At 59.5% G+C, this 26,936-nt stretch overlaps 1 protein-coding gene across 1 annotated transcript; it reads left to right on the plus strand.

Annotated features, from left to right (window-relative positions):
- Nucleotides 1-6,881: 6,881 nt before the first annotated feature.
- VAX2 (ventral anterior homeobox 2) lies at nucleotides 6,882-26,505 on the plus strand. Its single transcript, XM_030492739.1, has 3 exons — nucleotides 6,882-7,167; nucleotides 11,445-11,632; nucleotides 24,341-26,505. Exons 1-3 carry the CDS (start codon nucleotides 6,882-6,884, stop codon nucleotides 24,827-24,829), a joined length of 963 nt encoding a protein of 320 aa, XP_030348599.1. The 3' UTR covers nucleotides 24,830-26,505.
- The last annotated feature ends 431 nt before the right edge of the window (nucleotides 26,506-26,936 follow it).

Here is a 26,936-nt window from a genome sequence, read left to right on the forward strand (position 1 = left end):
GTGGGGAGCAGCAGCGGTGGGGCCTGGGACAGGACCAGGATACACACACGCCTTAATCCAGCCCCACGGCTGCAGGAACGCTGCAGCAGCGATTACCTCTGGGCCCTCTGAGCTCCGTCTCCTCCCTTCTGGAGCCACACACATTAGGCCAAATCCTCCCGTCACATGGTTTTAAAGGCAGAGGAAGGGAATAAGGGCAGGTCAGAAGGTGAACTGGAGGCCAGGGCTTTGCCACGGGGCAGGAGGAACGTTCAGGAGCGCACTGGGCATTTCCCCTTGGATCAATCAGAGTGTGCTTTGCTTTGCTGTACAGTAATCCCGGGAATGGCAGGATCACACCAGGGCGGGCTCAGGGCAGGGCTGTCACAACAACGATGCTGATTCCTCCTGGCGATGGTTGTTGCTGCTCTGGAGGCTCAGAGGTCAGGAGATGTGCTCGGGGTGAGCCATGGTGTGATGTCCCTGTGCAGATGTGGCCATCACCACTGCATAGGCCTCAGCGATGTGATGGGATCAGCTCTGAACGCCAGCTTGGCGCTGTGGGATGAGGGGTGCTGGCAGGGTGGGAGATGTGGGGCAGCACCGTGTCCTTGTGCTTCCCAGGAATTGCCCCTAATCCCAAACTGCTGCCAGCCAAACACCCCATTCCAAGCAGGCATTGTCCCCAGCCCACCCCGGGTGTCCCCAACCAGGGTCACCCCCCTCCATCCCACCACTGGGGCTTCCTGGAAGTTCAGTGCCCTCTGTACTGCCTCCTAAATCCATCCCTCTTCTTCCTCACCACCATCATCAATGCAGGCTTGTGGCACAAAGGCTTGGTGGCTGTGGTGGGACATCCCAACCTGAACCTCCTCTTTGGGCTTGAGACAGCAGTGATGGACACAGGCAGGGTGGCCGGACAGACCCCCCCATCCTTGTCCCCACTGCCCCTCTGCAGCCCCCTTAACCCACACCAACCCCCCCTGTGCTGTGGAAGCCAGGAGGAAGGGCTGGTCTCTGCCCTCCCATGGCCATGAGGGTCCTGCCAAGCCCCCCAGGAATGGGGATCTAGGGGTGTCTGCCCCATGAAGGCTGCTGGAGCATCCGCAGCCCCATTGCAGAGCCCCAGCTCTGCCTATGGACCATCAGAACCCCCCTGCAGAGGTTTATTGGGGTTCTTTGGGGCCCCCCTTGTCTACTGGGAGCATCAGCTCAACCAGGGCCACCACAGGAGGCCCCCCCTCATGCAGGAGGTGTGACAAGGCCCCAGGTGATGTTAATTTGCTGCTCATTAACTGGAATTGCCTGTGTGAGAAGTGATGGGTGCCCAGGGCATGAAATGGGGTTGGGAGCCTATTCCACACCCTGGGAAGCAGTTGGATGGGGGGGCACAATGGGGGGGACCTGCTCACCATCGTCCTCCTCCCTGTCTTCCCTGTTGGATGCCATCTCAGTGCCCGCTGGCTCATCCCAGCTTGTGGCTCTGCATCCCTCAGTGCTCTGGATGCTTCCAGTGAAGATGCTGGTTTGGGGACACGCGTGTGCCTCCAGCCTTGGCTGTGGGATGGCACCAGCCGTGCCAGTGTTCCCAATAGCGAAATCAAGAGGGGCTCCGGCTGCGTCAATCCCCCCCCGGGTCCCGTGCACCCCTCAGAGGGTAAACTGAGGCACTGATAAACCGGTGTGGTGGAGCTGGGGCTGCTGGGGGATGCCCCCGTCCTCCAGACCATGGTCCGGAGTCCACCTTATGCTGTGGGGTCTTGAGGACGGTGGGGACCTGGAGGGGGGGGATATGTGTGACATTACCCGGGAGCCGGGATAGCAGAGGGTGGTGGGATGGGGGATCCCAGAAACCGGGGTGCTGGAGGACGGAATCCCGGGAGCGGGGTCCGAGGGGTGCGGAGGGATGTGGGGGCTCCGGCCCCGCCGCTCCCCGCATTGGGATGGCCCCGCAGCAGGCAACTCGTTTGGGGTGTGGATCCCCGAGGGCAGAGGAAGGGCCGGGGGGGATAGACGGAGACCGCCGGTACCGTCGGGTTCATCCGGTGCCGGGGTGTCTGGGCAGCCGTGCCGGGGATGCTGTGGTACCGGCCCGCCCAGATTTCGTTTGATTTCCTTTGATTTCGTTCGATATCTTTCGATCCTAGCGGGGCCGGGCCGGCGGCAGCGCACCCACGGGCGGGGGGAGTACGGTGGGGCGTGCGGGGGGCCGCAGCCCCGGGGGGGTGTCCCCAACTTGGAGTGTCCCCAACCCGCCCGCTCCCGGGGACACCCGGGGCTCTGGGCTTCGCTAACGAAATCAGCGCTACCAAAGCCGGGACGGGGGGGACACGACGGGGTGGGCACCCCCGGGAGGGCTCGGGACGAACGTGTGCCGCCGGGACTCCCCAGCATCGGTGGGGACCCCGGTACAGCCGCCGAGGCTGTACTGCACGGTACGGCCGCCCGCCTGTCCTGCACGGGTCCACCGCCGGTGTGTCTGTACACAACCATGGGTGTCCGTGCACCGTTATGGTGTGTCCATGCACACTCACTGGTGTCCGTGCACTATTATGGGGTGTCTATACACACTCACTTGTGTCCGTGCACCGTTATGGTGTGTCCATGCGCACTCACTGGTGTCCGTGCACTATTACGGGGTGCCCATGCACCGTTATGGTGTGCCCGTGCACACTCACCCATGTCCGTGCACCGTTATGGTGTGTCCGTGCACGGCTGTATCGGGGAACAGGACACGCTGCGGGTGCAGCTCCTCTGGGTGCTTTAAAACGATCAATCAATTAATTAATCAATCAATTAATCAATCAAACAAACAAAAAGCCCCCCCAAACAACCACCTCACGGGAAGGGGGCGGTGCGCGGTCACACGGTGCTCACACGCGGCTGCCCCGTGTTCGTGTGTCCGAGCACATCTACACTGTGTCCGTGCACACTTACATAGGGGCCGTCCACACTTACGCTGTCTGTGCACACTTACACTGTCCGTGCACACTTACACTGTGTCCGTGGACGTTTGCTCCGCGTCCACGCACCTTTTTCCCGTATCCCTGCACAATCCTCCCGTGTCTTCACACGGTTCCCCGTGTCCATGAACAGCCCCGCCGTGTCCCTGCACGGTCCCCCCGTGTTTTCACACGGTTCCCCGTGCCCGTTCCGTTTTCCCCGTGTCCTTACACAGTCCCCCAGTGCCCCTGCACACATCCCGTACCCGTTCCATCTTGTCCCTCATGTCTCTTCACAGCCCTCCGCACCCACTCCCCCGTGCCCGTTCCCATTCCCCCGTGCCCTTTCCCACTCCCCCGTGTCCGTTCACAACCCCCGTACCCGTTCCCCCGTGCCCGTTCCCGTTCCCCCGTGCCCGTTCCCACCCACCGTGCCCGTGCCCATCCCAGTTCCCCAGTACCCGTTCCCATTCCCCCGTGTTCATGCACAACCCTCGTTCCCGTTCCCCCGCGTCCGTTCACACCCCCCGTGACCGTGACCGTCCCCGTCCCGGTTCCCCTGTCCCCGTTCCCGTTTCCCCCCGGTCCCCGCGGCCGCCCCGGGCAGTTAGCGCTCCGCTGCCCTGACCGGGCCCAGGCCTTGCTACCGCAGCATTGGGGACCTTCAACATTACCGGGGATTCTCGGTAGCACCGGGGACCCGCGTCAACACCGGGGAACCTCGGTAGCAACGGGGACCGCCGGGCTGGGCCCGGGTTCTTCGCGGTGAGGATGAGGAGGATCCCTCCGTGTTTGGCGGCGGGAGAAGCCCCTGCTCCTCTCCCGGTAAACGTTTCCATCCCCATCGCCCGGGCCCGGGGCCCGCAGGCCGCCGGTGTGGGCCCTGGGCCCGGGGAAACGCGGCCGCGCTGAGCCGAGCTGAGCCCCGCAGAGCAGAGCCGAGCAGAGCTGAGCCGCACCGGGCCGAGCTGAGCCGTACCGGGCCGGCCCTCCGTTACCTTCTGTTCCGGCGAGCCGGGGGTGCCGGGCCCGGGAGCTCCGCGGCCCTTCGCCAGGGCGTAAAACGGGAAAATGAGGGAATATCGGGATTTTCGTTTTCATCCCTTCACCGCCTCGGAGCGGGGGGAGTCGGCAGCTGCGGGTGTCGGTGTCCGGAGGCGGCGACGGGCTGGAACCGGGGCTTGAACCGGGGCTGCTCCATCCGGGATGGGCTTCCCGGGCTCGGTCCTGCTCCGTACGGCCGGGAGGGAGAGAGAAAATAGGAGCAATAACGATAATAATGGTGACAACGATAATGATAACAATAATAATAATGATGATAACAATAATAATAATGATGATAATATTAGTAAAGAAGAAGGAAAGGGAAGAGAAGGATAGGAAGAAGAAGAAAAGGAAGACGAAGAAGAAAAAAAGAAGAAGGATGATACTAATCGCGCAAAACCAAGATCATCAACACTAATACTGATAGGAGACAGAGGAGCAGTATAATTTGTAGTTATTATTATTAATAATGATTACCACCGCAGGATTTAAGATGCCGTATTTCCCTTCCGCTGCCCTCCCGAGATCTCAGACCCACGCAGAACAAATCGCTTCCCCTTACCATTAACCCTCATCACGGGACAACCGGGCTGGGGCGGCGGGGCCGGTGCCCGGGCTCTGCGGAGGGAGGAGATTTCGTTACGAGGTGGCTGCCCCCCGGTTCCCCACTGGAAACCGGCCCGGAGCAGTCCTCACGCGTTAAAGCGGTGCCCGGGGTCTGCGGGGGGACCTTGGGAATGTGAGTGCTGTGGGTGGCGGTGGCTGATCCCGGTTTTCGTTAGGAATCGTTTGCCCAAAGTCCCAGGAACCACACTCGGGAGAGGAGCCCGGGCCTGGCCGCAGCTCAGGGAGCGGGGAACCGCGAGCGGGGAACCGGGAGCGGGGAACCGGGAACCGGGAGCGGGGAACCGGGAACCGGGAGCAGGGAACCGGGAGCAGGGAACCGGTTGTCGCCGCCAGCCCCTACCCCGAACCGGCGGCTCCATCCCGCTCGCCCTCGGCCCTTCCTCCAGCCCTCCCCTGCTCTGCCTTTTCTGCTTGTTTTATTTTCCTTTCCTCCTCTTTTATCTCATTCCCCACCTTCACTTGCTTTTATCCCCTTTATTCCTCCTCCTTATTTTCTCTTTTTTCCCTTTATTTTCTTTCACCTTGTATTTCCCTTTCCCCTTTTATTTTTTCCCTTTTGTTTTCCCTTTTCCCCGTTTAATTTTCCTTTTTCCCCTTTTATTTCCTTCCACCTTCCCTTTTATTTTCCTTTCTCCCTTTTATTTCATCCCCCCTTTCTTTTATCTCTTCTTCCCTCTATTTTTACCCTCTCCACGCTGTGCCCGTTATTCCAGGACGGGCACAGGCCGCCGCAGACACGGACACTCGGGCCGACCCTGGCCCAAGGGCAGATTTGGAAGCCTTGAACCCTCCGACGCTGCCCGAAGCCCAACCCGGGCTCCGCCGGGCTCTTCCCCGGTGGAACCGACCCAGCCCGAGCCCTCTCCGGTATCCGGCCCCGGTATCGGGGTCTGTTGGACCCCCATGCGCTGGGGAATGAGCTCTGGGGGTGCTGCAGCTGCATCAACAGCCAATTGATTGATTTTAATCCACCGTCAATCACAACCATTTCCATTTGAGGGGGTCGGGGTGAGGCCAAGAGGGGTCCCCCCACCCGCCGCCGGGCTGAGGCATCGCCGCCGCATTTCCGCCGTTTTCCCCGTTGGAAACGGGGACCCCCGGCCTGGGACGGTGCCCGGGGGCGCGTCCATTCCAGGTGGGCACGGGGAGCGGCTCACTCTGCTCCCGGTCCCGGAGGCGGCCTGAGGGGGTTGCTGCTACCGGGAGCGGCCATGTCGGAGCAAGGGGATTTCGGGGCTTCCCCCCTGCCCGATCCCGGGTAACTCCGGTGGCAACGGGGACCCTCGGCCTACCGGGCTGCGGGGGGACACCGCGGGAAGGGGGACCGGAGGCCCCCCAGCATCCCGAGGGGCGCGGGTGGTGGGAACAGAGCCGGGACCCGGTTATCTCTTTATTCGTTTCCACCGCGGCTGAAACTTCTGGTGCTCCCCGCGGTGAAACCCCGACAAGTGGGTACCCCCTGTCCCGGGGCCGCCGAGGGGCTCTTTGTTTACCAATCGGTGCCAGGGACGGGGAGCGCAGGAAATTGCGCCTGTGAGGGCTGTTAATTTAAAGTCGCGCCTCGGCTGCCCCCGAACCGCTCCCGCCGCGCCGGGGGCTCGGCCGCCCGCTCCCGGGGCCGGGGATGCGCAGCGGTGCGCGGGGAGCGGGGGGAAAGGGCCGGCAGAATAAGGACCCGTCGCTTCTCCGGTCCCACCCCGGCCGCTTCCTCCGCAGCTCCCTCCTCCCCCTAAAATACCCCCCCCTTCGCTTCTCCCCACCTCCCGGTATTGGTTTCCCCGCACACGAATCCCAGCGCAGCGCGGCGAGACTGGGCACAGGCGGCTTCTCTCCACCGGCACCGGCACCGGCGCCCCATGGAAGGGCAGCGGCGGCGACCGGAGGGCCTGAAGTTCGCCCGGAGCGAGGTGAGGCGAGAGGCGGAGCTGGGGACGGGGGTTTCGGGGGGGGGGCTTCAGCCGGTTGTCAAAGTTTTAAACTCTTTTTTACCCCCTTCGCCCCCTCTCGGGACGCCCCGACGGGTCCCGGGACCCCCCCGCCTTCGTGGTGGAGCGGGGAAGGGGGGTGCGCTTTAAGTGCCAGCCCCCCCGAGTGGGAGAGAGCCTGTTCCGCCGCCGAGAGGCGGGAGGGCGACGGCCCCGGGGGTCTCCAGCTATGGGGGTGAGCCCCGGGAGGGGGGGCCGGGAGGGGCGGGGAGGGGAAGGGGTCTGGGGGGGGCTCCCCTCCCCGCCCCCCCGCCCAGCCTCGCCTCCTCTCTCCCTTTCCCTCTGTCTCCTTCTCTCCCTCCCGATGTTCGATCCCGCCGCGGCACCCGCAGGGATGAGCGATGGAGGGGCCGAGCCCGGCGGGAGCCCCGTCCTACGGGCCGAGCCCTCCGCTACCGGGCGGTCCCGGGAGAAGGCACGGACCCGGGCGGAGCTGGAGAACGCCCTGCGCAGCGGCGGCGGCGGCGGCTTCAAGGACATCCCAGGAACGTCGTCGGTCAGCCCCGGTTCCTCCAAGGAGTGCGCTCCGGACAGCGAGAGCCCGGCGGGAACCGGCGAGGCGGATTACTGCCGCCGCATCCTGGTGCGAGGTACGGGCAGCGGCCCCGGGCCCCGCTTCCCACACCGGGGCACTCCCCTCCTGCGCTCCCCGCCGCCTCCCGCGTCCCCGCTTCCCGCCGTGGCTGATAGCGAGATGGGGAACCCCCCAGCCTCCATCCCCAGCCCCGCTTCCAGCCCATCCCCTGCCGCTCCCGGGCGCTGGCCGGCTCCGAGCCCCGGCCTCCCGGCCCCGCCGCCACCGCGGCTTCCCCCGGCTCCGCTCCGTGCGGCGGGCCCGGTCCGCAGCCCGCTCCGCCGTGCGGCTCCGGGACCGAGCGCGGGCCGGGGCATGGGGCCGGGGACAGCCGGGGGGATGCGCGAGCAGCGGGAAAGGGGTGCGAGCGCTAGGCTCCGCTTTTAAACCGTTGTCGCAGGAGAAAAGCGTCATGGAGCGGCGGCGAGTGAGGGGTTATATATATATATATTTATGTTATTTTTTCCTCTTTATAATACCACTTGCTCGCCCTGGGCTGGGGGACCCAACGGGCCCGGTACTCCGGGACCCGGGGCCGGTGCATCCCGCTCTCGACCACCCTCCAGCGGCCCGGGGCTCGCCGGGCTTGTGGTGACCCCCCGAAGTTGGGGGTCCGCGGCGGGTGCCGAGAGCTGCCCGCTTCGGGGCTCCGGGGCTGCAGCGCGGCTCCGTCCCGGCGATGCTCGGTGGCCCGTTCCCCCCCCGGTGTCGTCGTTTCCCCGCCGGGGCCCGGAGAAGCTCCGAGGCCGCTCGGTGAGCAGCGCCGAGGCCGCCCGGCCTTTGCCCCGGCACCAAGCCCTGCGCTCGGGCAGGGACTGGAGCCGCGGCCCCGGCTCGGCCGTGTCCGTTCTCCGCGCCCGGGGCCGGCGGGGCCTGAGCCGGGTCCGTTCTCGGCCTGGCACGGCTCGACTCGGGCATTCCGGCTTTGCAAACAGCACCGCCGCTCACCGAAGCCTCTCTCCCGGCTGTCGCGATAGGCTCCTGTCTCCGACAGAGCGGTTGTTGCAGCCCAAGCCTTCCCCGGGCACCTCGGCGGGGGTGCGGGCGGCTATGGGGAGCGCACCCCGGGGTGTGCCGGGATGTCCCCAGGGTATCCCCGGGGTCCCGGTGGTAGCCGGGGCCCAGCCGGTTGCCGCATCCCCGCCGGGGTCAGGCCGGGGTCAGGCCTCTCCTCCGCCAGCCCCTTCCCCACCGGGGCCGCCCCGACGGGCCCGGCCCGGGGGGTCCCTCCCGGTGCCCGGAGCAGGGTCCTCGCATCTCCCGGCCCCGGGGACCGGCTGCTCTCACCATCTTACTGCAGCCGCCACGGCGCGGACAAAATGGTGGCGGGCAAGAAACGCCGCCACGGAACGGGGACGGGGCCGGGAGCGAGCGGGGGGACGCGGCGGGGACACCCGGTCTGGGGGGGACAGGGACAGACGGGGCCCGCGGGGTCCCGCTCCCGGGAACGGGTCGGTGCCGGGCACAGGCTGGTGTCGGAATGCGCCTCCAGGTTGATTTTCTGCAGGGTGGTTTTATTATTATTATTATTTATTTTTTATACATATATATATAATATAATACCTATATTATATATAACATGTTTCCCGAGCCGGGTCTGATCCGGGGGCATCTCCCTCCCGCTCCGGCCCATCCCCGGTGCTCGCCCGCCATGGCTTTGGTGGGTACCGGGGCTCCCGGAGCATCCTCCGCCTTCGACAGGCTCCTATTGAAGGAAGCGGCGGGGTCCTTCATGCGCTGGGATCACCGAGGGTGTCCCCGGAGCTCCCCCAAGCTCGGTACGGGGCTGTACCGGGGATCGGCCGTGCGGGACGGAGCCTCCAGCCTCCGCCATGGGGCGGCCATGGCGGCCCGGCCATCCCCGTCTCGTCGAGGCGGCAGGGCCGCTGGACGCGGGTACGGCCGGCGGGTACGGGCCGGCACCGGCTCGGTGTTTAACGGGGTGTTAATGGGGCTTGGACTGGCCGAAGGAGCCGCTCGGGTCCTGTTGCAGCCCCACGGAGGCTGGAAAAGGGAGTTCAGATCCCGGGGTGTCCCGCCACCACCTCCTGGGGTTGTTCCTGCGCTCAGCCTTAGGGACCCCGCTGCTTTCTGGGGTGCTGGGGGGTACTGTGCTCCCCTCCCCGCTGTTCCTGGGGAATGGGAGCACCTGCATGTGCCTGACTCTGCTGCATGTGTTGATGTGCAGGATGAGTCCCTCTGGGCCTGCTGCAGTGCGGGCTCTGAAATCACTGCTCCCCTGCCCTGGAGGGGGCTGTACCCCAAAACTCACCTCTGCCTGTCCTGCCTTGTGTTCAGCTGCTGTGGCAGAGGAGAGATGGATCCCTGTGGCACCAGATCTCTTTTGGGGTGTCATTCCCAAACCTTGTCCTGAATGTGCTGCCAACGGGTGCAGCCTGATCCCCAAGAGCCAAATGTGTCCCCAAGGCCCCACCAGGCTGCTGGAAACCCCTGGGTGGGTGTTGTGGGTCTGGGATCCAGTGGGATCCCAGATGGGGGAAGGCTCTCAAGATGGGGTGCCTCAAGGAGGGTGGTGGTGTGGCCTTGCTGGCATGAGGGGATGGCTCCGAGCCCCCCAAATCCACATGGATGGGCAGCAGGGAAGGTCTATGGTGTGCAATAGGGCTGCAGTGAGTGGCTGCAGTGAGGGTTTTGCCTCTCCCATGCCAGGCTGGCACCACAGGCTGTGTCCCATCCCATCCCTTCCCCTCCCTTCCCCTCCCTCTGAGCTGTGTCCAGCTGCTGGGAAGGGTGGAAATAACAATAAATAATACCCATAATAATGCCTACATCATGGAGGGGCCGAATCCTGCAGCTGCAGTTGCAGCGGGAGCGCCTCCATCAGCCCTGGCTGCTGCTGTGCTGGGGACCGCAGTATGGGCATGGATGTGGTCCAGGCATCGTCTCTGTGAGAGCTCTTCCCTTAGCAAAATGGTTCCCTGATCCCACCAGGGATCTCCCAACCGGAGATACCTCCAACGCACCGACAAACCCTTTCCTTTCCAACAGCCCCATGTTCACCTGTGGGGCTTGGGGGTGTGGAATGGAGCCCGCGAGTACCATTATGTAGGCTGGGAACTGGCTTTGGGATTGGGGTCCTTCTCCCATGTCTGTGCTTGCTCCCTGCTCCCACTGTCCCTGCACCATCCCCACCATCCCCACACCATCCCCACCATCCCCACACCAGCTCCGTCACCCTTCCCGGGCTGCTCCTCACTATTCTCCTCCTTCCTGCCACAGCAATTCCATAATCCTTTCATGCCTGAGTCAGCTGGAAGGAGAGAAAGCAACTTACCTCCATCCAGGGCTGCTGGGGAGCTCGGGTTCCTCTGGGATGGGAAGCCGGCAGCTCTGGAAGCAAGGCCTGGAGCCCACGGTGGCTTCTGTGGCTGGAAAGCCACTGGGGAGAAATGGGGAGCTCTGCAGCTTCCCGAATCCAGGCTCTGCTCCAGCACTGGAGTTGCTTAAGGAAAGCTGGCACAAGGGATGAGGAAAATGAGGGGTTTGGGGGCTGGTTGGAACCCAGTGGGCAATTCCCAAGCCTCATTTTAATCCCTGGTGCCAGATCCCAGCTCATCTGGACACATCCCCACCCGTGGAGCTGGGACAGTCTTCCTGGCACCTCATGATTCCAGGGATTTTCCTGGGAGTGCTTTGTCAGGAGCTCCTTTGGAAGGGCTGTGAGCAGCATCCCATGGTGTGGGCTGATGTGGGAGCTAAACCCTCCGGTGTCTGTGTCCCCACATTGAGCCAGGGGCTGCTCTTGAAGGAAGTATCCCTTTAGTGGGAATGATTCTGGAAAGAAGGGAATGGTGATTGAGAACTTTTTTCCCAGTATTCCCAATAAGGGCAGAAATACAAATTAGAATAGATTTTTAATTAAAATAAAGCTTTCATTTGAACTGTTCCTTGGTACAAACCCTTTTTCTTCAGTTTCTGGCTCTCAGGAATGGTTATCCCTGTGATTAAACACTCTCCCTAAAAACCTTTTTGGTTTCTATTTAGCTCCTTAAGACACCCAAATTCCATCTTTTTACCCTTCCCTGGAGATTTATAAATATGAGGCATTTAGGGCCGGAAGAATCCTGAATTGTGGAATGTCAGCTCTTTTAGCTCTGGTTTTAGGGATTTTCAGAGTCGCTCTTGCAGCGAGCCCAGCACCAGCTTTAATTCAGCTTTTACCCTCCCAATAAACACCATTTTGGACCATTTTCCCAGTCCCTTTCCTCCCCATCCTGGCGGTTTTTCTCGCAGGAGATGTTTTCCTGACCCTTTTCCCCACTTCCCTCACAGATGCCAAAGGAACGATCCGGGAGATCGTGCTTCCCAAGGGCCTGGACCTGGACCGGCCCAAGCGGACACGAACATCCTTCACTGCGGAGCAGCTCTACCGCCTGGAGCTGGAATTCCAGCGCTGCCAGTACGTGGTGGGCCGGGAGCGCACGGAGCTGGCGCGGCAGCTCAACCTCTCCGAGACCCAGGTAAGGGCCGTGGTGGGACCAGCCCCATGGGCTCCACGTGTGATGGTCACCAGCGTGGTGAGGGGAGACAGGGGCAGCGAATGGGGCTGGGGTGGGTTGAACATCCCACATCCATGAGGATGGATGGGGCTCAGTGCTTGTCGGGATGGGGGAATGCTTCGGAGCATGTCCGGTGGGAAGCGTGTGTGGTGCTACGTGGTTCTCCATCCACCCCTTTCTCTTGAGCTGGAGTTTAGGGTTTTGGGTGGCTCTTGGGGCAGCCCTGAGTGGGGTCTGCAGGTACCCTGCACAGCTTCCCAATGGGAAATATCCCCTGGCTCCACGGGGAGCCTTCAGCAGGCTTGCAGGAGCACCCTGAGCACCCACAGCACAGGGTGGGTGAGTGGGGTTGGATGTGGGATGGGTGCTGTCAGGATCGGGTGTTTGGCTGCGTATGAGCTGGATGGATCCCACCCGGATCCTGCATCCCCGTCTCTCCCCATCCCTGTGGCTTTGGTCTCCCACTCCCAGATGGATGATACCTCCATGGGAATGCTGTGGGGACTATCCCTGTGGACCCATAGCTTGCATGGGCACCTCTTCTCCATCCTGACATTCCCGACTCTGCGGGGAGGGATTTTCCTGGTTCTGTTCGAGGGATGTTTGGCCAATATGGAGGGATCCCAGCGTGGGAGAGGTTGGGATGTTGATGTCTGTAATAGAGACTGCAGTGCATAACAACTGGGAATGATGGAATAATCCAGTCAGCCCAGTCTGCCCCTCCTCTGGCCACTGAGTTGCCTTTGGAGACAGCTACATGGATCCATGGATTCAGATAGGAAATCAATCCAATTTTCCCAGACCTTCCCTGGCTCCAGCCTCCCGCGTGTGCCAAGGGGCTGGTTTTGGGAAGCTCCTGTTGCTCTGTGGTGCTTTGACACTCTCCATGCATGGTCCTGCAATGGGGAGCATGGAACAGAATTCCTCTGGGATCTTTTGGTGGCAGAACGGGTGTTTTGTGTTTTTTGGTCAGGAGCAGGTTTTATTTGGTAGGAGAGGTGTGAGGAGGTGCTGGGATAAGGAATAAAGCACACCAGTGAGCTGGGGGGGTCCCTCTTCCCAGTGTCCCAGCCAAAGCCCTGGTCCCATTGTCACCTCCATGGAGCCGGAATGGCCACATTAATCCCTCTCCATAGGGACTAACATCCACTTATTTCCTGCTTGCTCGCTGCCTTCAGCACCCAGTGAGCAAATTCACACCCATGGACCACGTCTGTCTCCTCTTCCCTCCTCCTTCAGCATCCTCTGTTTTCCCATCTCTCTCCTTCATCTCTGTCTTACTTAATTCCTTTCCTGCTTTTCACAGCTTTTCCTTCCCTGCAGCAAACTCCCAGCTGTCCTATCCTGGATCCCTGTTGCATCCCAACCACCACCATGCCTGGGGACAGTTTCCTGCTCTCATTAGTGGGTACAGGTCCGCTTGGACCATGGTTTCAAGCTCTTTGCACACTCAGGCATCACCTCCCAGCCTGGTCCTTCACCATCCATGGCTAAGGGGGTTCCTTGGTCATTGCTGAGTGACCGCAGGGCTTTACAAGACCTGGCACTGAGCGGTTCCAATGCCATGGTCCAATGTGGATGTGGCCTGGAGATGGGATAGTCACCATCAGCCACTCCTGTCCCACCAGGTTCCTCCTTGTCCACCAGCTCAGACAGCGACAACCCCAACACTTTCAACTATTTTGAGTGCTTTTGGGGGTTTTCCTCCCAGTGTTACCCAGGAGCAGCTCCCAGGACATATGGGATAGCTGCTCCATCTCAAGTTTTGGTGGATTCCCAACGAGCACCATCATGGCCCTTTCCTGGTTAACATTTGCCTTGTGGTCATGGTTAGGGTGGTGGGATGGATCCTTCCTATCCCCTCACTGCGTTCTATCATGGTTTCCAGATTAGGAACCTTCCCCCTGTCAGCTCCTCCCGACTTTGCTCTTTGTTGGGACCCCTGGATAAAGTGGGAACCTGCCACATCCCACCATGGATGGAGAGCAAAGTGGAGCACAAAGGGGCTGCTAAAGAGGGCTTTTGGTGCCTGTGAATGTTCAGGGGAGGGAGGATGATTCATCTTCACTCTGCGAGAAGAGAGTGGTGCAAAGAGTGTGATGAGAATAGGAACAGACACGACGGTATCACTGCTGGAGAGCTGCAGCCGAGCATCCCCATGAATGGGTCCTCTGACCAGGAAACCCCACCAGAGCAAAACCCACCTAAAGAGCCTCTTTGAGCCTCTTGTTTTACTTTCCTGGCATCACATCCTGCTTCCTGGCAGACCTGGAGGCAGGAGGCTATTGCCTGATGTGTTAACACAGAGACACAGGATGGGGTTTGGTACATGAGATACAGGACACAGGGATGCAGGACATGAGATTCAGGGACACAGGACATGGGAGTCAGGGACAAGGGGGAGTTCTGGAGTCCCCCATGCTCAGGTGAGGGTGAGGAGGGTGTTACCACCAGCCCCAGCTCTCTCCAGCTCTGGGAATTAACCTCCTCCCTCCAAGGATCCCCATACCTGTTCTGCATCACTAGAAGCTGCTCAGGATCCAAACCCATTAATCCATGGATGTGATTAGTGGTAAATGAATTGAATTAGCCTGTGGAATGTACCTTCATTAACTTGCCAAGAGGTGGCCTGGAGATACATCCTGGATGAGCCCTTGAGGGGCTGCCCAAGCCCATCCCAGCACAACCCATCCATAATCCCGTGCTCCCAGCATTGAGCTTTCTCCAGGCAATGCATCCCAATAGGGGTGAAGTTCCCCTTCTCAGTGCCATGGAACATGGGAGGCAGAGAGGAGCTGGAGGCAGAAGGACCATGGAGGGAAGATAATTCCCCCAATCCCCCAGCAGGACGGGAGGCGGGATGGGCTGGAGGAGGGGATTTGCTCTCTGGGGCAGGAGTTCAATGCCAGGCTCAGGGTCAAGTGACCTTGTGTCTGTGCCAGCTCTTCGTGCCCTCGTTCCAGCGAGGACAGAGAGGTGACACGTCAAACAAGGGCTCCTTTGGAGGTCTGGGCACCCAGGAGGTTGGTTGCACCCAGCTCTGAGCCTTGTCCCTCTGCTGAGAGGTGGTTCACCCCTTCACAACGGCAGGAGCTTTGGGGACAGGGGTGTCTTGGGCCAAGGAGGCCATGTCCAGGAGCGCTGCTGCCAGCTCTTGGATCCATGCACCTCCTGCAAGATACCGGCGAGTGTTGGGGCTCCTGTGCAGCATCTGAAGACCCTTTGTAGAGGGATGGTGGGGTACGGAGTGGAGAGAGATCTGAGCATCCTGCTTCTTTGTAAGAGCAAGAGCAAAGCAAGAGCTTTCATGTAAGAGCAAGTAGGGCCAGGACCAGGGGAATGACTTTAACCTGCCAGAGGGGAGATTGAGATGAGCTCTGAGGCAGAAGCTCTTCCCTGTGAGGGTGCTGAGGAGCTGGCACAGGGTGCCCAGAGAAGCTGTGGCTGCCCCATCCCTGGCAGTGTTCAAGGCCAGGTTGGACACAGGGGCTTGGAGCAACCTGCTCTAGTGGAAGGTGTCCCTGCCCGGGGCAGGGGTTGGAGCTGGAGGAGCTTTAAGGTCCCTTCCAACATAACCCACTCCATGAGTCCATGATTCTTGCTTGCATGGCTGCTGGAAAGCCCATGAGACCCCCATGTATCTCCTGGTGTTCCCCTCACTGTGATGGGCTCTATCACAGCAGGTCTGACAGACCTTCCTAGGCACAAACATTTGGGCCACCCTTGGCAGAGGCTCCTACAGCTCCGTCACTGCTGGTGTCCCATAGCCCTGAGCATCCTGTGCTCACAGCATGGAGCCTGCAGGCCTGTGATCCCCCAAAGCACATGTGAGGAAGCAGCTGAGGCAGAGGAGGGGTGGGAAGCTCTATTTATAGCCCAGCAATTAAGATGATGCCTTTAAAGATTAATCACACCTTGAGTTGCTAACAGCCACCAGTCCTGCAGCAGGAGAATGGTGCAGTGGTGGTTGTGCCAACCCAGGTTGTCCTCTCGTGGGGACAGCAGCAGGAAAGCTGTGGTCTGGAGGAGGTGAGAGTCACCAAGAGCCTGGTGATGGGAGCTGTGGGTTGGGGCTTCTCCAAGGCACAAGAGACAGGCAGGACCGTAATGCTGCTCTGCTTGCTGAAAGCAGTGCACTCATCCTTGGAGCCTGCAGTCCTCAAGGAAAGCTGAATTCCCAAAGTTTTGTTGGAAATTCCTTTTCTAGACCATGCAGAAAATGTGGGTGTCCTACACAAGTGTGTTCTTTTCTGAGGATTCCATCCCTCCATCCCTTCATCTCTCTATCTCTCCATCCCTCTCTCTCTCCATCCCTCCATCCTTTCATCCCTCCATCCCTTCATTCCTCCACCCAACCTTCCATCCATCCTGGAACTGGATGAGCTTTAAGGTCCTTTTCAATCCAAACCAGTCGGTGATTCTATGAACATTTCAGTTCCAGATGTTGCAGAGGGACTGGGTTTTCCCAGAGCCATTCCAAGGCTTTCTCAGTGTACTCCATGTGGATAGAATTTAAGAGCAATTCTTTCCTAAAAATGACAGTTTGATGGGAATTGGGTTTGGTGACAGTTCTTCAATGCTGGGGCAGGAACCCCAAACCCGATGCTCCAGGTTCCCACCCTCTAGCTGGGTGCTGGCCATTGGAAGGGATGGCCAGTGCTGGGTGCTGTCCCCATCCATCCCAGGAAGCACTTCCTGGGATTGGGGAGAAATCACCCATCAGACTTTGGTGGTGCTTCTGGGGAGGCCAGAGCTGCCTCTACCACATTCCGTGTGTTGGAGGATGATCCCCTGGGAACACCTCGCTCTGGGGCCACCAGGCTGGATGGTGGAGGACACCTCACCCCCAGCAGTCCATCCTTGTCTCTCCCTGCTTCTTCCTCTCATTTCCATCTGCAAAGAGCACCCGGGAGGTTCTCCTGCTGTGGAATAAATATCCTGAAATCCAGAGCAAAAGCAAGCCGAGGGCGTGATTCTGGCTGGAATTTGGGATCAAGAGGCTGCTCTGGGTTTGGGCTACCGGTGGGTTGGGGTCAGTTCCCACCTCAGGCATCCCCAGCACACAGGCTGGAGCTTGGTATGGCTGGAAGCAGAGCCCCAGATGTGTTTGTTCTGGGATATGGCAGAGGGTTTGGGGTGTGCTGTGCAGATAGGGTGGCCCCTGGTGCTGTTGGGGTGCAGAGGAGCTGGAGGAGATGCTGAGGGATGGTTCCATCCCTGTTTCTGCTGTGTTGGGAAGAGGCAGACGTGTCCTGCAGTGTTATGAAACCTCTGTCTGAGGCAGCTTTGGGCAGCGAGCCGATGGCTTATGCAACGCTCGGGCCTGAGCCCTTGCGAGCCCATGGCACCACTCGGGATGGAGGGATGAGGAGGAGGAAGAAGGGTGTCCGGGGTGCCGTGGGGAGACGTTGGTGCATCAGCTTGGTCCCACCTTCCCCCGTGCCGCGGCGGGCATCAGCTGATGGCGGCGGGAGCTAATCCCGGTGAGGAAAATGGCCTCGGCCGGCGGATGGGAATAGTCCCGGATGGACGGCGTTCCAGCGTGGGACGCGTGACGTGATGGCGCCGGGGTCAGCGCCGGGGCAGGGCTGCCAAAGAGTAAACACCATGGAAAAGCCATAACATATTCCCTAATGCTTCCCGCGTGGGTGCTGGGATCCAGGATGGTGCTTATGGGTGTCCCAAGGGAGGATGAGGACCATCCCACGCCGTTTGGTGTTGGCGTCGGAATCTGTGATGATGCTCACGGATGTCCCGGGTTGGATGAGGACCATCCCACGCCATTTGGCTGCTGAGCACCGGGATGCTGAGCGGTTCTGGGGGGTGCTGGTGTGAGCAGGGTTTAATGAGCTGGCGTGACCAGGGTGGGCAGGGATAGGGGTTTTGGCTTCCCGCTGGCAAACTGTGATCCCTCAGGAGCGATACCCCACTGCTGCTCAACCACAAACTGGTAAAAAGCATCCGTTTGGTGCCAGATAAAATGTAATCTGAAGAGAAGGGAGGGTGATGGGTGATGCACCTTTCCATCCCTGGAGAATACAGGGAGCTCAGCCTGCTGGTGTGGGGTCTCCTTTGGGATTAGCTGCTTGGAAATAACTTGTTTTGTGGCTCAGGGGTGTTAGATGGAGGGCAGGGATAGAGGCAGCATCCCGGCACCGGAGATGGGACTGGAGGGGTCGGGCCTCAGGAGCTCCCCGGGTTGGTTCCAGGCTCCTCCTGGTGCTCGGTGCCGGCGCCCCGCTCTCAGCACACCCAGCGCCGCGCCGTGCCGGCGCTCCCGCTGTGCCATGGCTGCGAGCCACCGGCTCCGTGCCGGGCGCCGGGATCCCGCTGCCCGGGTTCATTCCCTTCCCGGCGCCGTGCCAGGATCCGTGGGGAGACGTGACCCCGCGCAGATGCTCCGCGGTGGGGGGGTCTGTGCGCACGTGTGGGTGCTCCGTGCACGCGTGTGGATGGCTCCATGTGTGTGCACAGCGTGCGGCGGTTGTGATGCGGGAAACGGCTCAGCCCGCCGGTGCAGGATGGTGCTGAGGGCCCCAGCGGAGCGGAGGGGGGGGTTGCTGTCCATGTGTCCGTCCCGCTGCCTCGCAAGCCCATACGGACACACGCTGCCTCTGCCGAGCGCCCCGAGAAGCTCAGATGCTCGGTGAGATTTCCAGTCGCATTCTCTTCCCGGGCGGCATTCCTGCCTTCCTCCCCCCGCGCCGGGCAGCGATGGGTGAGGCCGGGCAGCAGCGAGGAGCGTCCCGAGGGCTCCCGGAGCAGCTCCTGAGGGTGGATCCTTCCTGCAGGGAGAGCCCCGGAGGGTGGCGGGTGCTGAGAGGAGGTCACTGGACCCCCGGCAGCTCGGTCAGGACATAGCAGGGACTCTGTGTGTGTGTGTGTGCATTTAAAATACAATCAACTATAGAAAATAACGTTGAAAACCAAGAATAGAAGTTAAAATAAAATCAAAAGAATAGAGTAAAACAGGATAGAAAAGAAAATAGAGTTAAACCCAGAACTAAACAGAATAGAAAGAAGGAATAAATAGAATAGAATGAATAGAATGGAAGGAATAAAATAGGATGAATAGAATAGATAAACAGAATAGAAAGAAGGAATAAATAGAATAGAATGAATAGAATGGAAGGAATAAAATAGGATGAATAGAATAGAAAAACAGAATAGAGGGAAAGGAAAAGGAAAGGAAAGGAAAGAGAAGGGAAAAGGAAAGGGAAGAGAAAGAAAGGGAAGGAAAGAGAAGAGAAAGAAAGGAGAATAAAATAAAATTAATAAAGTAATAGATACAATAAAATAATAAATACAATAAAGTACAATAAAATAGAGTAAATAAAATGCCCCCTCGCCCCCCGCCCCGGGTCAGACAGAGGGGATGCTGCAGCAGCACAGCCGTGGGATGCAGGATCTCTGCCCCGGCTCTCCCAGGGCTCTTCCCACTCCCAGGCACGTGTTTTCCGAGCGGCCGGTGGCCCTGGGGACACTCTGGCTGCGGGAGGAGCTGTTGGGAGCACAGGGAATTGCTGCGCTGCTTTCCCGGTGGCCATCGGTGTGTCCCGTTGCCCCTCTCCTTGCTCAGCGCTGGGGCAGCGCCGGCTTTGGGGCTGTGCTTGGGGGAGCAGGGTGGGAACAGGCCTGGGGGAGCTTTGGGGGGAAGAAGGGAAGATATCAGCATTTATATAATGATATATACATACTATATATGTATCATATATATATGTTCAAGCTTTAAGTCCCTACTCCAGAGCTGTGGCACCAGGCTGAGACCAGCTCCACTGGGACCCTCCTCCTGGCAGCTTCGGGATGTGTTTGTTGTGATTTCTCTTTCCCTTGCTCCCTGTCGATGGGAATGTGATGAGAGGCACGTAGCAAAGGACGAACTTCCAGCCACAGGTCCTGGAGGGGCTGAGCCCTCTCCTGTGCTGCTGGTGACAGCAGGACTCACGAGGAGGTGAGAAGGTGATGGGGTGGGAAGGTCCGTGGTGCTGCGGGTGAAACCAGTTGGGTTTCACACTACACATGAGGAAACATCTCCTGAGAGGAGCAAGCAGCAGGTTCCAAGCTTCCAAATGGCTTTTCCACCCACTATGCAGCTGAGGCATCATGCTCATGGTCGTTGCTGGATGGACACAACGTCCGGCCTCTCCACCAGCAAGGAAATCATTGGCCTTGCACCAAGCAATAGGTATCTTCAGCTTTGGATGTGGTGAAAAGAGCAGCTGGAAACACAATCTTGTATGTGGGACGTGCAGCTATGGTGGGTCAGGGAGATGTTGAGTTCTGGTGATGATGATGATGAGTCCTGGTGATGATGATGATGAGTCCTGAAGGTTTTGGGTGACTCTGCTGGTTTGGGACAGACCTGTTATTGCGCTGGGGTTATCTCCTTCCTGTTCTGCTGGTATTGCAGGTCATGTTCTGTAGCACCTACAGGTCCTAAGGAAGGTGGGGATCCACCATAGAATCATCATGGAATCCCAGACTGGTTTGAGTTGGAAGGGACCTAAAAGCTCCTCCAGCCCCAGCCCCTGCCCCAGGCAGGGACACCTTCCACTAGAGCAGGTTGCTCCAAGCCCCTGTGTCCAACCTGGCCTTGAACACTGCCAGGGATGGGGCAGCCACAGCTTCTGTGGGCACCCTGTGCCAGCGCCTCAGCACCCTCACAGGGAAGAGCTTCTGCCTCAGAGCTCATCTCAATCTCCCCTCTGGCAGGTTAAAGCCATTCCCCTGGTCCTGTCCCTACTTGCTCTTATAAAAAGTCAGGAGTCACCCATGCTCAACACTCAGCATGAAGTGAAGCAGAAGCATTGCTGTCCCTAAGCAGCACATTCCCCTGCAGGTTAGGTGGAAAAGACGGATGAGCATCCAGTTTGCTTGGTGCCGGAGGTGGGAACTCCACACCCATGTCCCAGCTGGATGCTTTTAGACCTTGTCTTGTGCCTATGACATAGAATCATAGAATCATGGAATGGTTTGGGTTGGAAAGGACCTTAAGATCACCTAGTTCAAACCCCCTGCTATGAGCAGGGACACCTCGCACTAGACTTGTACCTGTAATGTGCTGCCTCTGCCCACCCTGACGAGGAGTCCCCTGCTCTTGCCAGTCTCCTCTCCTGCTGCAGAGACCAAAGCAGGATTTCCAGATCCAGAAATAGGAGGGGTTTCATCCTGAGATCCCTCCAACCGCTCGCTCACCTCATGGAAAGGGTGACACTAGATGTAGTCACAGTAATGGATCAGACACCCAGTGCCAGGACTCCTTCTCCACACGCTCCTGCAGCCTTATCAACCTGCAGCTCATGCTTATCCTCATACCTTCAGCATCAGGCTGCTTCTTGCGTGCTGCGTCTCCTGGGGCTGTCACAGTCATCTCCTCTATCCGCTTACCTCCTGTCCTCTGAGAGCTCCTTCCTTGCTGGTGAACGCATGACCTCCCATGTCCTGCTCGTCCAGATGCATCCAGATGCTTCTTGTTGTCTCTTTGTCTGCATCCAGCCCTGACCTGATGGGTCTGACATATGTGGCCCAGGACCCACAGCCCCACACCAGGGACTTACAGCCGTCAGGAGCTTTGGGCTCTTCTTGGGACTCCTCTGGAGCAGCAGGAGGCTTCTCTCCCTGAGTGATCCATCTGGGAGTTGTCCCCACTTTCTCTATTCCCAGGGAAAGGGTGTCCTTGTTCCCACTTTCTCCTTCATCCCCCATTGTGGAGGGAGAGCTGGAGGTGGCTGGTTTCATCCCACAGCCCTTCAGTTATCAACCAGATGGTAACTGAGGAACAAAGCATTGCACATAGGGCTACGTTATCTCCTCCATAGATGCTGAGATGTGGTACCCACCAGCGTGGTCCTTCGTGCCCTTCCTCCGGGCAGCGCTGGGGAGGGTGTTACTGCACATCCCAGTTCACCCAGTGACTTGGATGAGGAGGAGAGGAAGGACATGAAGCCAGTGTCATCAAAGCAGACTTTGGCAAAGCTCTCGCTATGGATGAGTTTCATCACTTGAGCAGAAAGTGAGCAGAGAACTTGTGGTGTGAAGGAGAAACTGACCGAGGGGAGACGTGGAGGGTGTTGCTGGAAGAAGGATCAGGGCTGGGGGGGAATTACTCATGGATTTGTCAAGGGCTGCATCTGGCTGAGCCTATTTCCATCTCCACTGAGAGGAACTCGGGGCTTGATCGTAATGGGGGATGAAAAGGACATGGACCTACTAATTAATGACAAGCTGAGTATGAACTTCAGCCATGAAGGCAGCTGTGACCCTGCTCGTCTGATGTGGCACCACAAAGCTCACGTCAGTCTATGAGGCATGAGGAAACCTTATTTAGAGCAGCACGTTCACACTGGGTCATGGTGTCCAGGGGTGATGGGTGCAGAGGGGAAGCACAGGGGTGAGATGAGGATGGGAGAACCTCCTGTGGGACGATCAGGAGGAACCCAATGGGTCCTCATCCCCTATGGGCTGTATTGACACCCTGCCCTTGTTGGCAGGGGGCTGGAACTGGATGAGCTTTGAGGTCCCTTCCAACCCAAACCACTCTGTGATTCCATGATTCTATGTCCTGTGGCCTCCTCCTGTGTTAGAAGCTCTGATTCAGAGCACTTTGCAATGCAGGGGCTGTCAGTGCCTCAGTTTCCCTTCACACTGAAACATGGTTTAGTGACAGACTCAGTGTTAAGTTCATGGTTGGACTCAATGATCTTAAAGGTCTTTTTCCAAGCTAAATGCTTCTGGAGATCCCTGAGCAGCCTCGGTGGGCCCCTGAGACCCATCAGCATCTCAGAGTATCTGGGGGGATGCACTCAGACACCGGGGCAGTGGGAGGAATGCTGGTGGTGGGTTCCCAGCGCTGGAGCTGGGCTGAAGGAAGCAGGGTTGGGTTGGGTGTGTGGCCACCAGGCTCTGGAGCACCTTGATTTGGGGCTCAGGATGGAAATGATCCTCATCCAAAAGGATGGGCTCCAACACATCCCTCAATATCCATCCTCAGCAAGGTGAGGCTGGGACTGGGAAACACTGGGAGATGCTGAGCTTGCTCTGTGGGTCCTGGTGTTGGCTATGGGAAGGGCGGTGCTGGTGCCATCTCCGCTGTGCACAGCATGGGGCAGCTCCTGGGCACTTCATGCCCATCCTCAAGGACATAATGGTGCTGGAAGGGGGTTTTTGAGCCTTGCTCTTCCAGAGCTGGGGGATGCTCTGGGTGGAGGGTGCTGGGGCTGTGCCTTACTGTACAGACCAGTGTACACCAGATCCTCATGGAGATGACACAGGGCTGTGGGGCTGTGTGAGTCCTGTGCTTTTGGGGCCCTGAAGTGCCTGGAATTCCACAGCTCTCGGAGGTCCCCACCAGAAACCTGCTAATTCTGTATTGGGTCTCCATGGCTGGGGACATGGGAATGTCCTCGGGAGCTTCCACACGGGACTCTGTGGATAAGGGGGGGGTAGGACATGGGCTGGCAGTGACCGTAGTCCCAGTAGGTTTTGGTTCAGCCTCATGATCCTGGTGTCTCCCCATCCCCGGAAGCACCTTCTGCTGCTCCTCCTGGAGCATCCCCATCCTCCTTTGGCTTCCCCCAGACTCTTGTATCCCTGGCAAGGGGCCGGGGGCCTGCGATCTCTCCATGCTCCATTAGCTCTGTACAGTGGGTCTATTGTGCTGGGGATGCACAAGCGCTGTGTCACCGGTGACTGTCCTGCCCCAGGGAGTTCCCGATGGATGAGCTCCCCCCGAGGGCAGAGGGGACCAAGCCTGTGCCATGTGCTGGGGTTACTCTGGGGGTGTCCCAACAGTGTCCGACTCATCCCCACACGTGCCACCACCTCTCACCATCCGCCACGCTCTAACCCAAGTGTCTTCCCATCCGTCTCCTTCCCTCACCTCCATCTCCGTCCGTCTCTGGTCCTTCACGCCTCTCTCTGTCTGTCTCTGCCTCTCCTACCCCTCTGCTCTGCCAGGGAGGGACAGAAGCGGGGGGCAGCCACAGGGGGATGGGAGCCACGGGCTGGGGACCAGGTCCACGTCCCATCTGTGTGGGTCAGGGGGGTCCCATGGGCTCCTTACTGTGGCCAGAGGCAGGTTGGGGATGTCCCCAGCTGGGTTGGGGCACAGAAGAGGGTCTGTGCCCTCCATACGGCCACCAGAAGCCACCCTGTCCCCTAATATGTTCCCCGGGACCCTCTGCCCCGTGTCTTGGCCCAGCGAGGGAAGGGTTTGCAGATGGGGGCACAGATTTGGGTTCGATGGTCACCACAGCAGAGAATCCAGCACGTCCCATAGCTCAGCATCCCTGGAAGAGCCGGCACAGGGCAGCGCCTCAGCCCCGGGCTCCTGCCTCAGGGTTCCTACCCTGGGGTCCCATCCCTGGGCTCCTACCCCCAGGGTCCCATCTCCAGGTCCCCATCCCCATGGTCCCCATCCCTGGGCTCCCATCCCCAGGCTCCTGTCCCTGGGCTCCCATTTGAATTTGCCCTTTCCCTGGAAGCAGCAGCATTCCCTGTGGTGGGGTTGGATCTCGCTGGGGTGTTTGTTTTAACACGTCTCTCTCTCCTATCTCTCACTCTCTCCCGGTTCTCGCCTCTCTCCCGGCCCCCCCGCGCTCTCTTTCCGTCCGTGCCTCTCTGTGTCCCCCCCTTCCCAATCCCTCCCATCCCCGTCCCCCCCATCCGCAGGTGAAGGTCTGGTTCCAGAACCGCCGCACGAAGCAGAAGAAGGACCAGAGCCGGGACTCAGAGAAACGCTCCGCCACCACCTCCGAGTCCTTCGCTACCTGCAACATCCTGCGGCTGCTGGAGCAGGGCCGGCTCCTGCCCGTCCCGGCCCCCCCCAGCCTCCTCTCTCCCACCTCCCATCCCATCGCCAGTCCTACGGGCAACGGATCCGGCCTGGCCACGCCGGGAACCACGTCCCCGGGGCTCAGCGGCGGGAGCAGCCCCCCCGCACCGGGAGCCTTCAGCCTGCAGGTCCCGTCTCTCGCCTCCTCCTCCTCCTCGTCCTCCTCGCCCAGGCTGCCGGGCTCCGCGCTGTGCTTCGGGGCGCCGCTCCTGGGCAGCCTCCACGACCTCCCTGGCGCTTATGGACTGGGCACTTCTGCGTTCGAGCCTTACACGCGCCTGGAAAGGAAAGACAATTCCATACCCAGCAAGAAGCCGAGCCCTTAAACCGAAACGAGTGTCAAAAAGGCTCCCCCCAAACCCACCAACCCCCGCCTCCATGCACCCCACATCCCGCACCGGGGGTGGTTTGGCAAATAGGATGTGGAAAACCATTGATCACCCGTCCGGGTGTGCGTGCGAGTGTGCACACATGTGTAAGTGTGCATACACGTATGTAAGTGTGTACACATGTATGTAAGTGTGCACATGTGTGTGTGAGTGTGCACGCCCCATCCACACCGATACAGCCGTGGAGGACACCCTGAAGCTCCTCGCCCCAGTGCTGATGCTGGACCTGGTCGGGGGGGTCCTGTGTGTCCCGTGTCACCGGTGCTGCCCCATCCCGCATCTCTCGTCCTGATGGATCTGCCAGGGCCACATCATCCCCTCTGCAGGTATCACCCATTCGGGGTCTGGAAAATGATGCTGTGGTCTGTGCTGTGTGGGCTGGGAGAGGAGCAGCTCCGGGGGGACATTCGGGGGCTGTTGGAGCCCCCGTGGTCTTTTGGTGCCTCTTACAGATGGGACCCCTGAGCCCTGGTCCCTCTGGGCTGCCAGTCGGTGTTGGGGTCACTGCTGAAGCCCCGGGGAGCAAGGGGGCACCCCAAAAGTGCTGGGCTCTGTCCCTGCCTGGCCACGGTGTCCTTGGGCCTCGGTTTCCCCACCTGCAAAGGGCTTTGTGCTATGGATGAGCTTGTCTTGGAGCATCCCAGTCCCCCTGCACTGTTCCCATGGGATGCTCATCCTCTGAGGGGAGATGGGAGGCTCAGGGGGAACTGATGGTGCTGGTGATGTCTCAGTGACCACCCTGGCTCATGAGACAGCCCCAGGCTTGTCCTGAGCTAAACCACCGTCTAGATCCTCTTTTGGTGCTGTCCCAGTGTGGCAAAGCCCCCGGGATGCTGAGGAGCCCCTGACCCAAGGATACCCCACCAAGGGGGATATGGATGTATGGACAGTTGTGACACTGGATCTGCCCCTCTGGGTCGGGCCAGGGGGGCTCTTTGTCATCAGTGGGTACCCAAAGCCCCCATAGCCCCATCCTGGGGTGCTGGGTGCTCAGCACTGTCACTGCAGTGAGCCCCATCCTGAGCACAACCCCCTCCCATTCCTCCCATCACCAAGCAGGGCCCTGGGGCACCCTCAGCTGCTCTTCCCACCTCAGCACCCAGATCCCAGAGGGTGAGGACGACTTCCCACGGGGCAGGATTTGGCCTCGGGTGTGTGGTGCTGGGGCTGCTCTCAGGCTTGGGGATGTGGGAAGAGGTGTGAGCTCCATAGGGTTGATGGTGGGCTTGGAGCTGTGATAGCTTCGCCTTGGCTGGGTACCCTTTGGTGGCACCACCCTGGCTGGATGCTCTGTGGTGGCATCACCTTTCGGGATGCTCCATGGCACAGCCCTGGGGTGACACTGCTGTAACAGGAGCTGGGTGATGCCCCAAGACCTGTCCCATCACTCAGGACCTGCCATGGGACTCATCCCCCCAAACCCCAACCCAAGGGGCTCCTGCATCCCCCCGCTGCGGTTTGATGTCTAATAACCACAATCACCATGGACTGACCCCCAGCCTGGCCTGAGGGGTGCAGCCCCCCTGCCCTGTCCCAATGGGGGGGGACACATCTCGCGTGTGCCCCGGATTGTGAAGGGAGATATTTAAAATAAAGGATTTTATGGAAAGTTTCGGATGAGTTTGGTTCCTCCTTGAACTCCTTTGTGTTCCCATGGGCTTGTGTCATTCCCCTTTCCCGGGATGTGGGATTTGCTCCTCCTGGGATGCTCAAACCCCGAATTCCCAATGGCATATTTAGCTAAGGGTTGGGATTTTGGCAGGACAAGAACCTTCCCCCTTCCCTCATCACTTCGTTCATGTTTATATCACTGTTCTTCATCCCTCCCTGCTCTGCAGATGTGGTATTTAAAGGCATCGAACTGAGGTGGGGGAATCCTGCCCACCCCACACACCCCCCCAGGACTCCCTTTGCTTTGCTTTTCCTTATTTTCCCCCTTGGAGCTGCTGAATTTCCCAGCTTATCCCCAGTTCCTCCCATCCTGGCCTCAATGAGAGCAAATGGTCTGGTTTGATGGAGAAGTGACCCCTTTGCCTTCATGGAT

Source organism: Strigops habroptila, chromosome 7 (assembly GCF_004027225.2).
Source record: "Strigops habroptila isolate Jane chromosome 7, bStrHab1.2.pri, whole genome shotgun sequence".
In the NCBI taxonomy this organism is placed as follows: Eukaryota; Metazoa; Chordata; class Aves; order Psittaciformes; family Psittacidae; genus Strigops; species Strigops habroptila.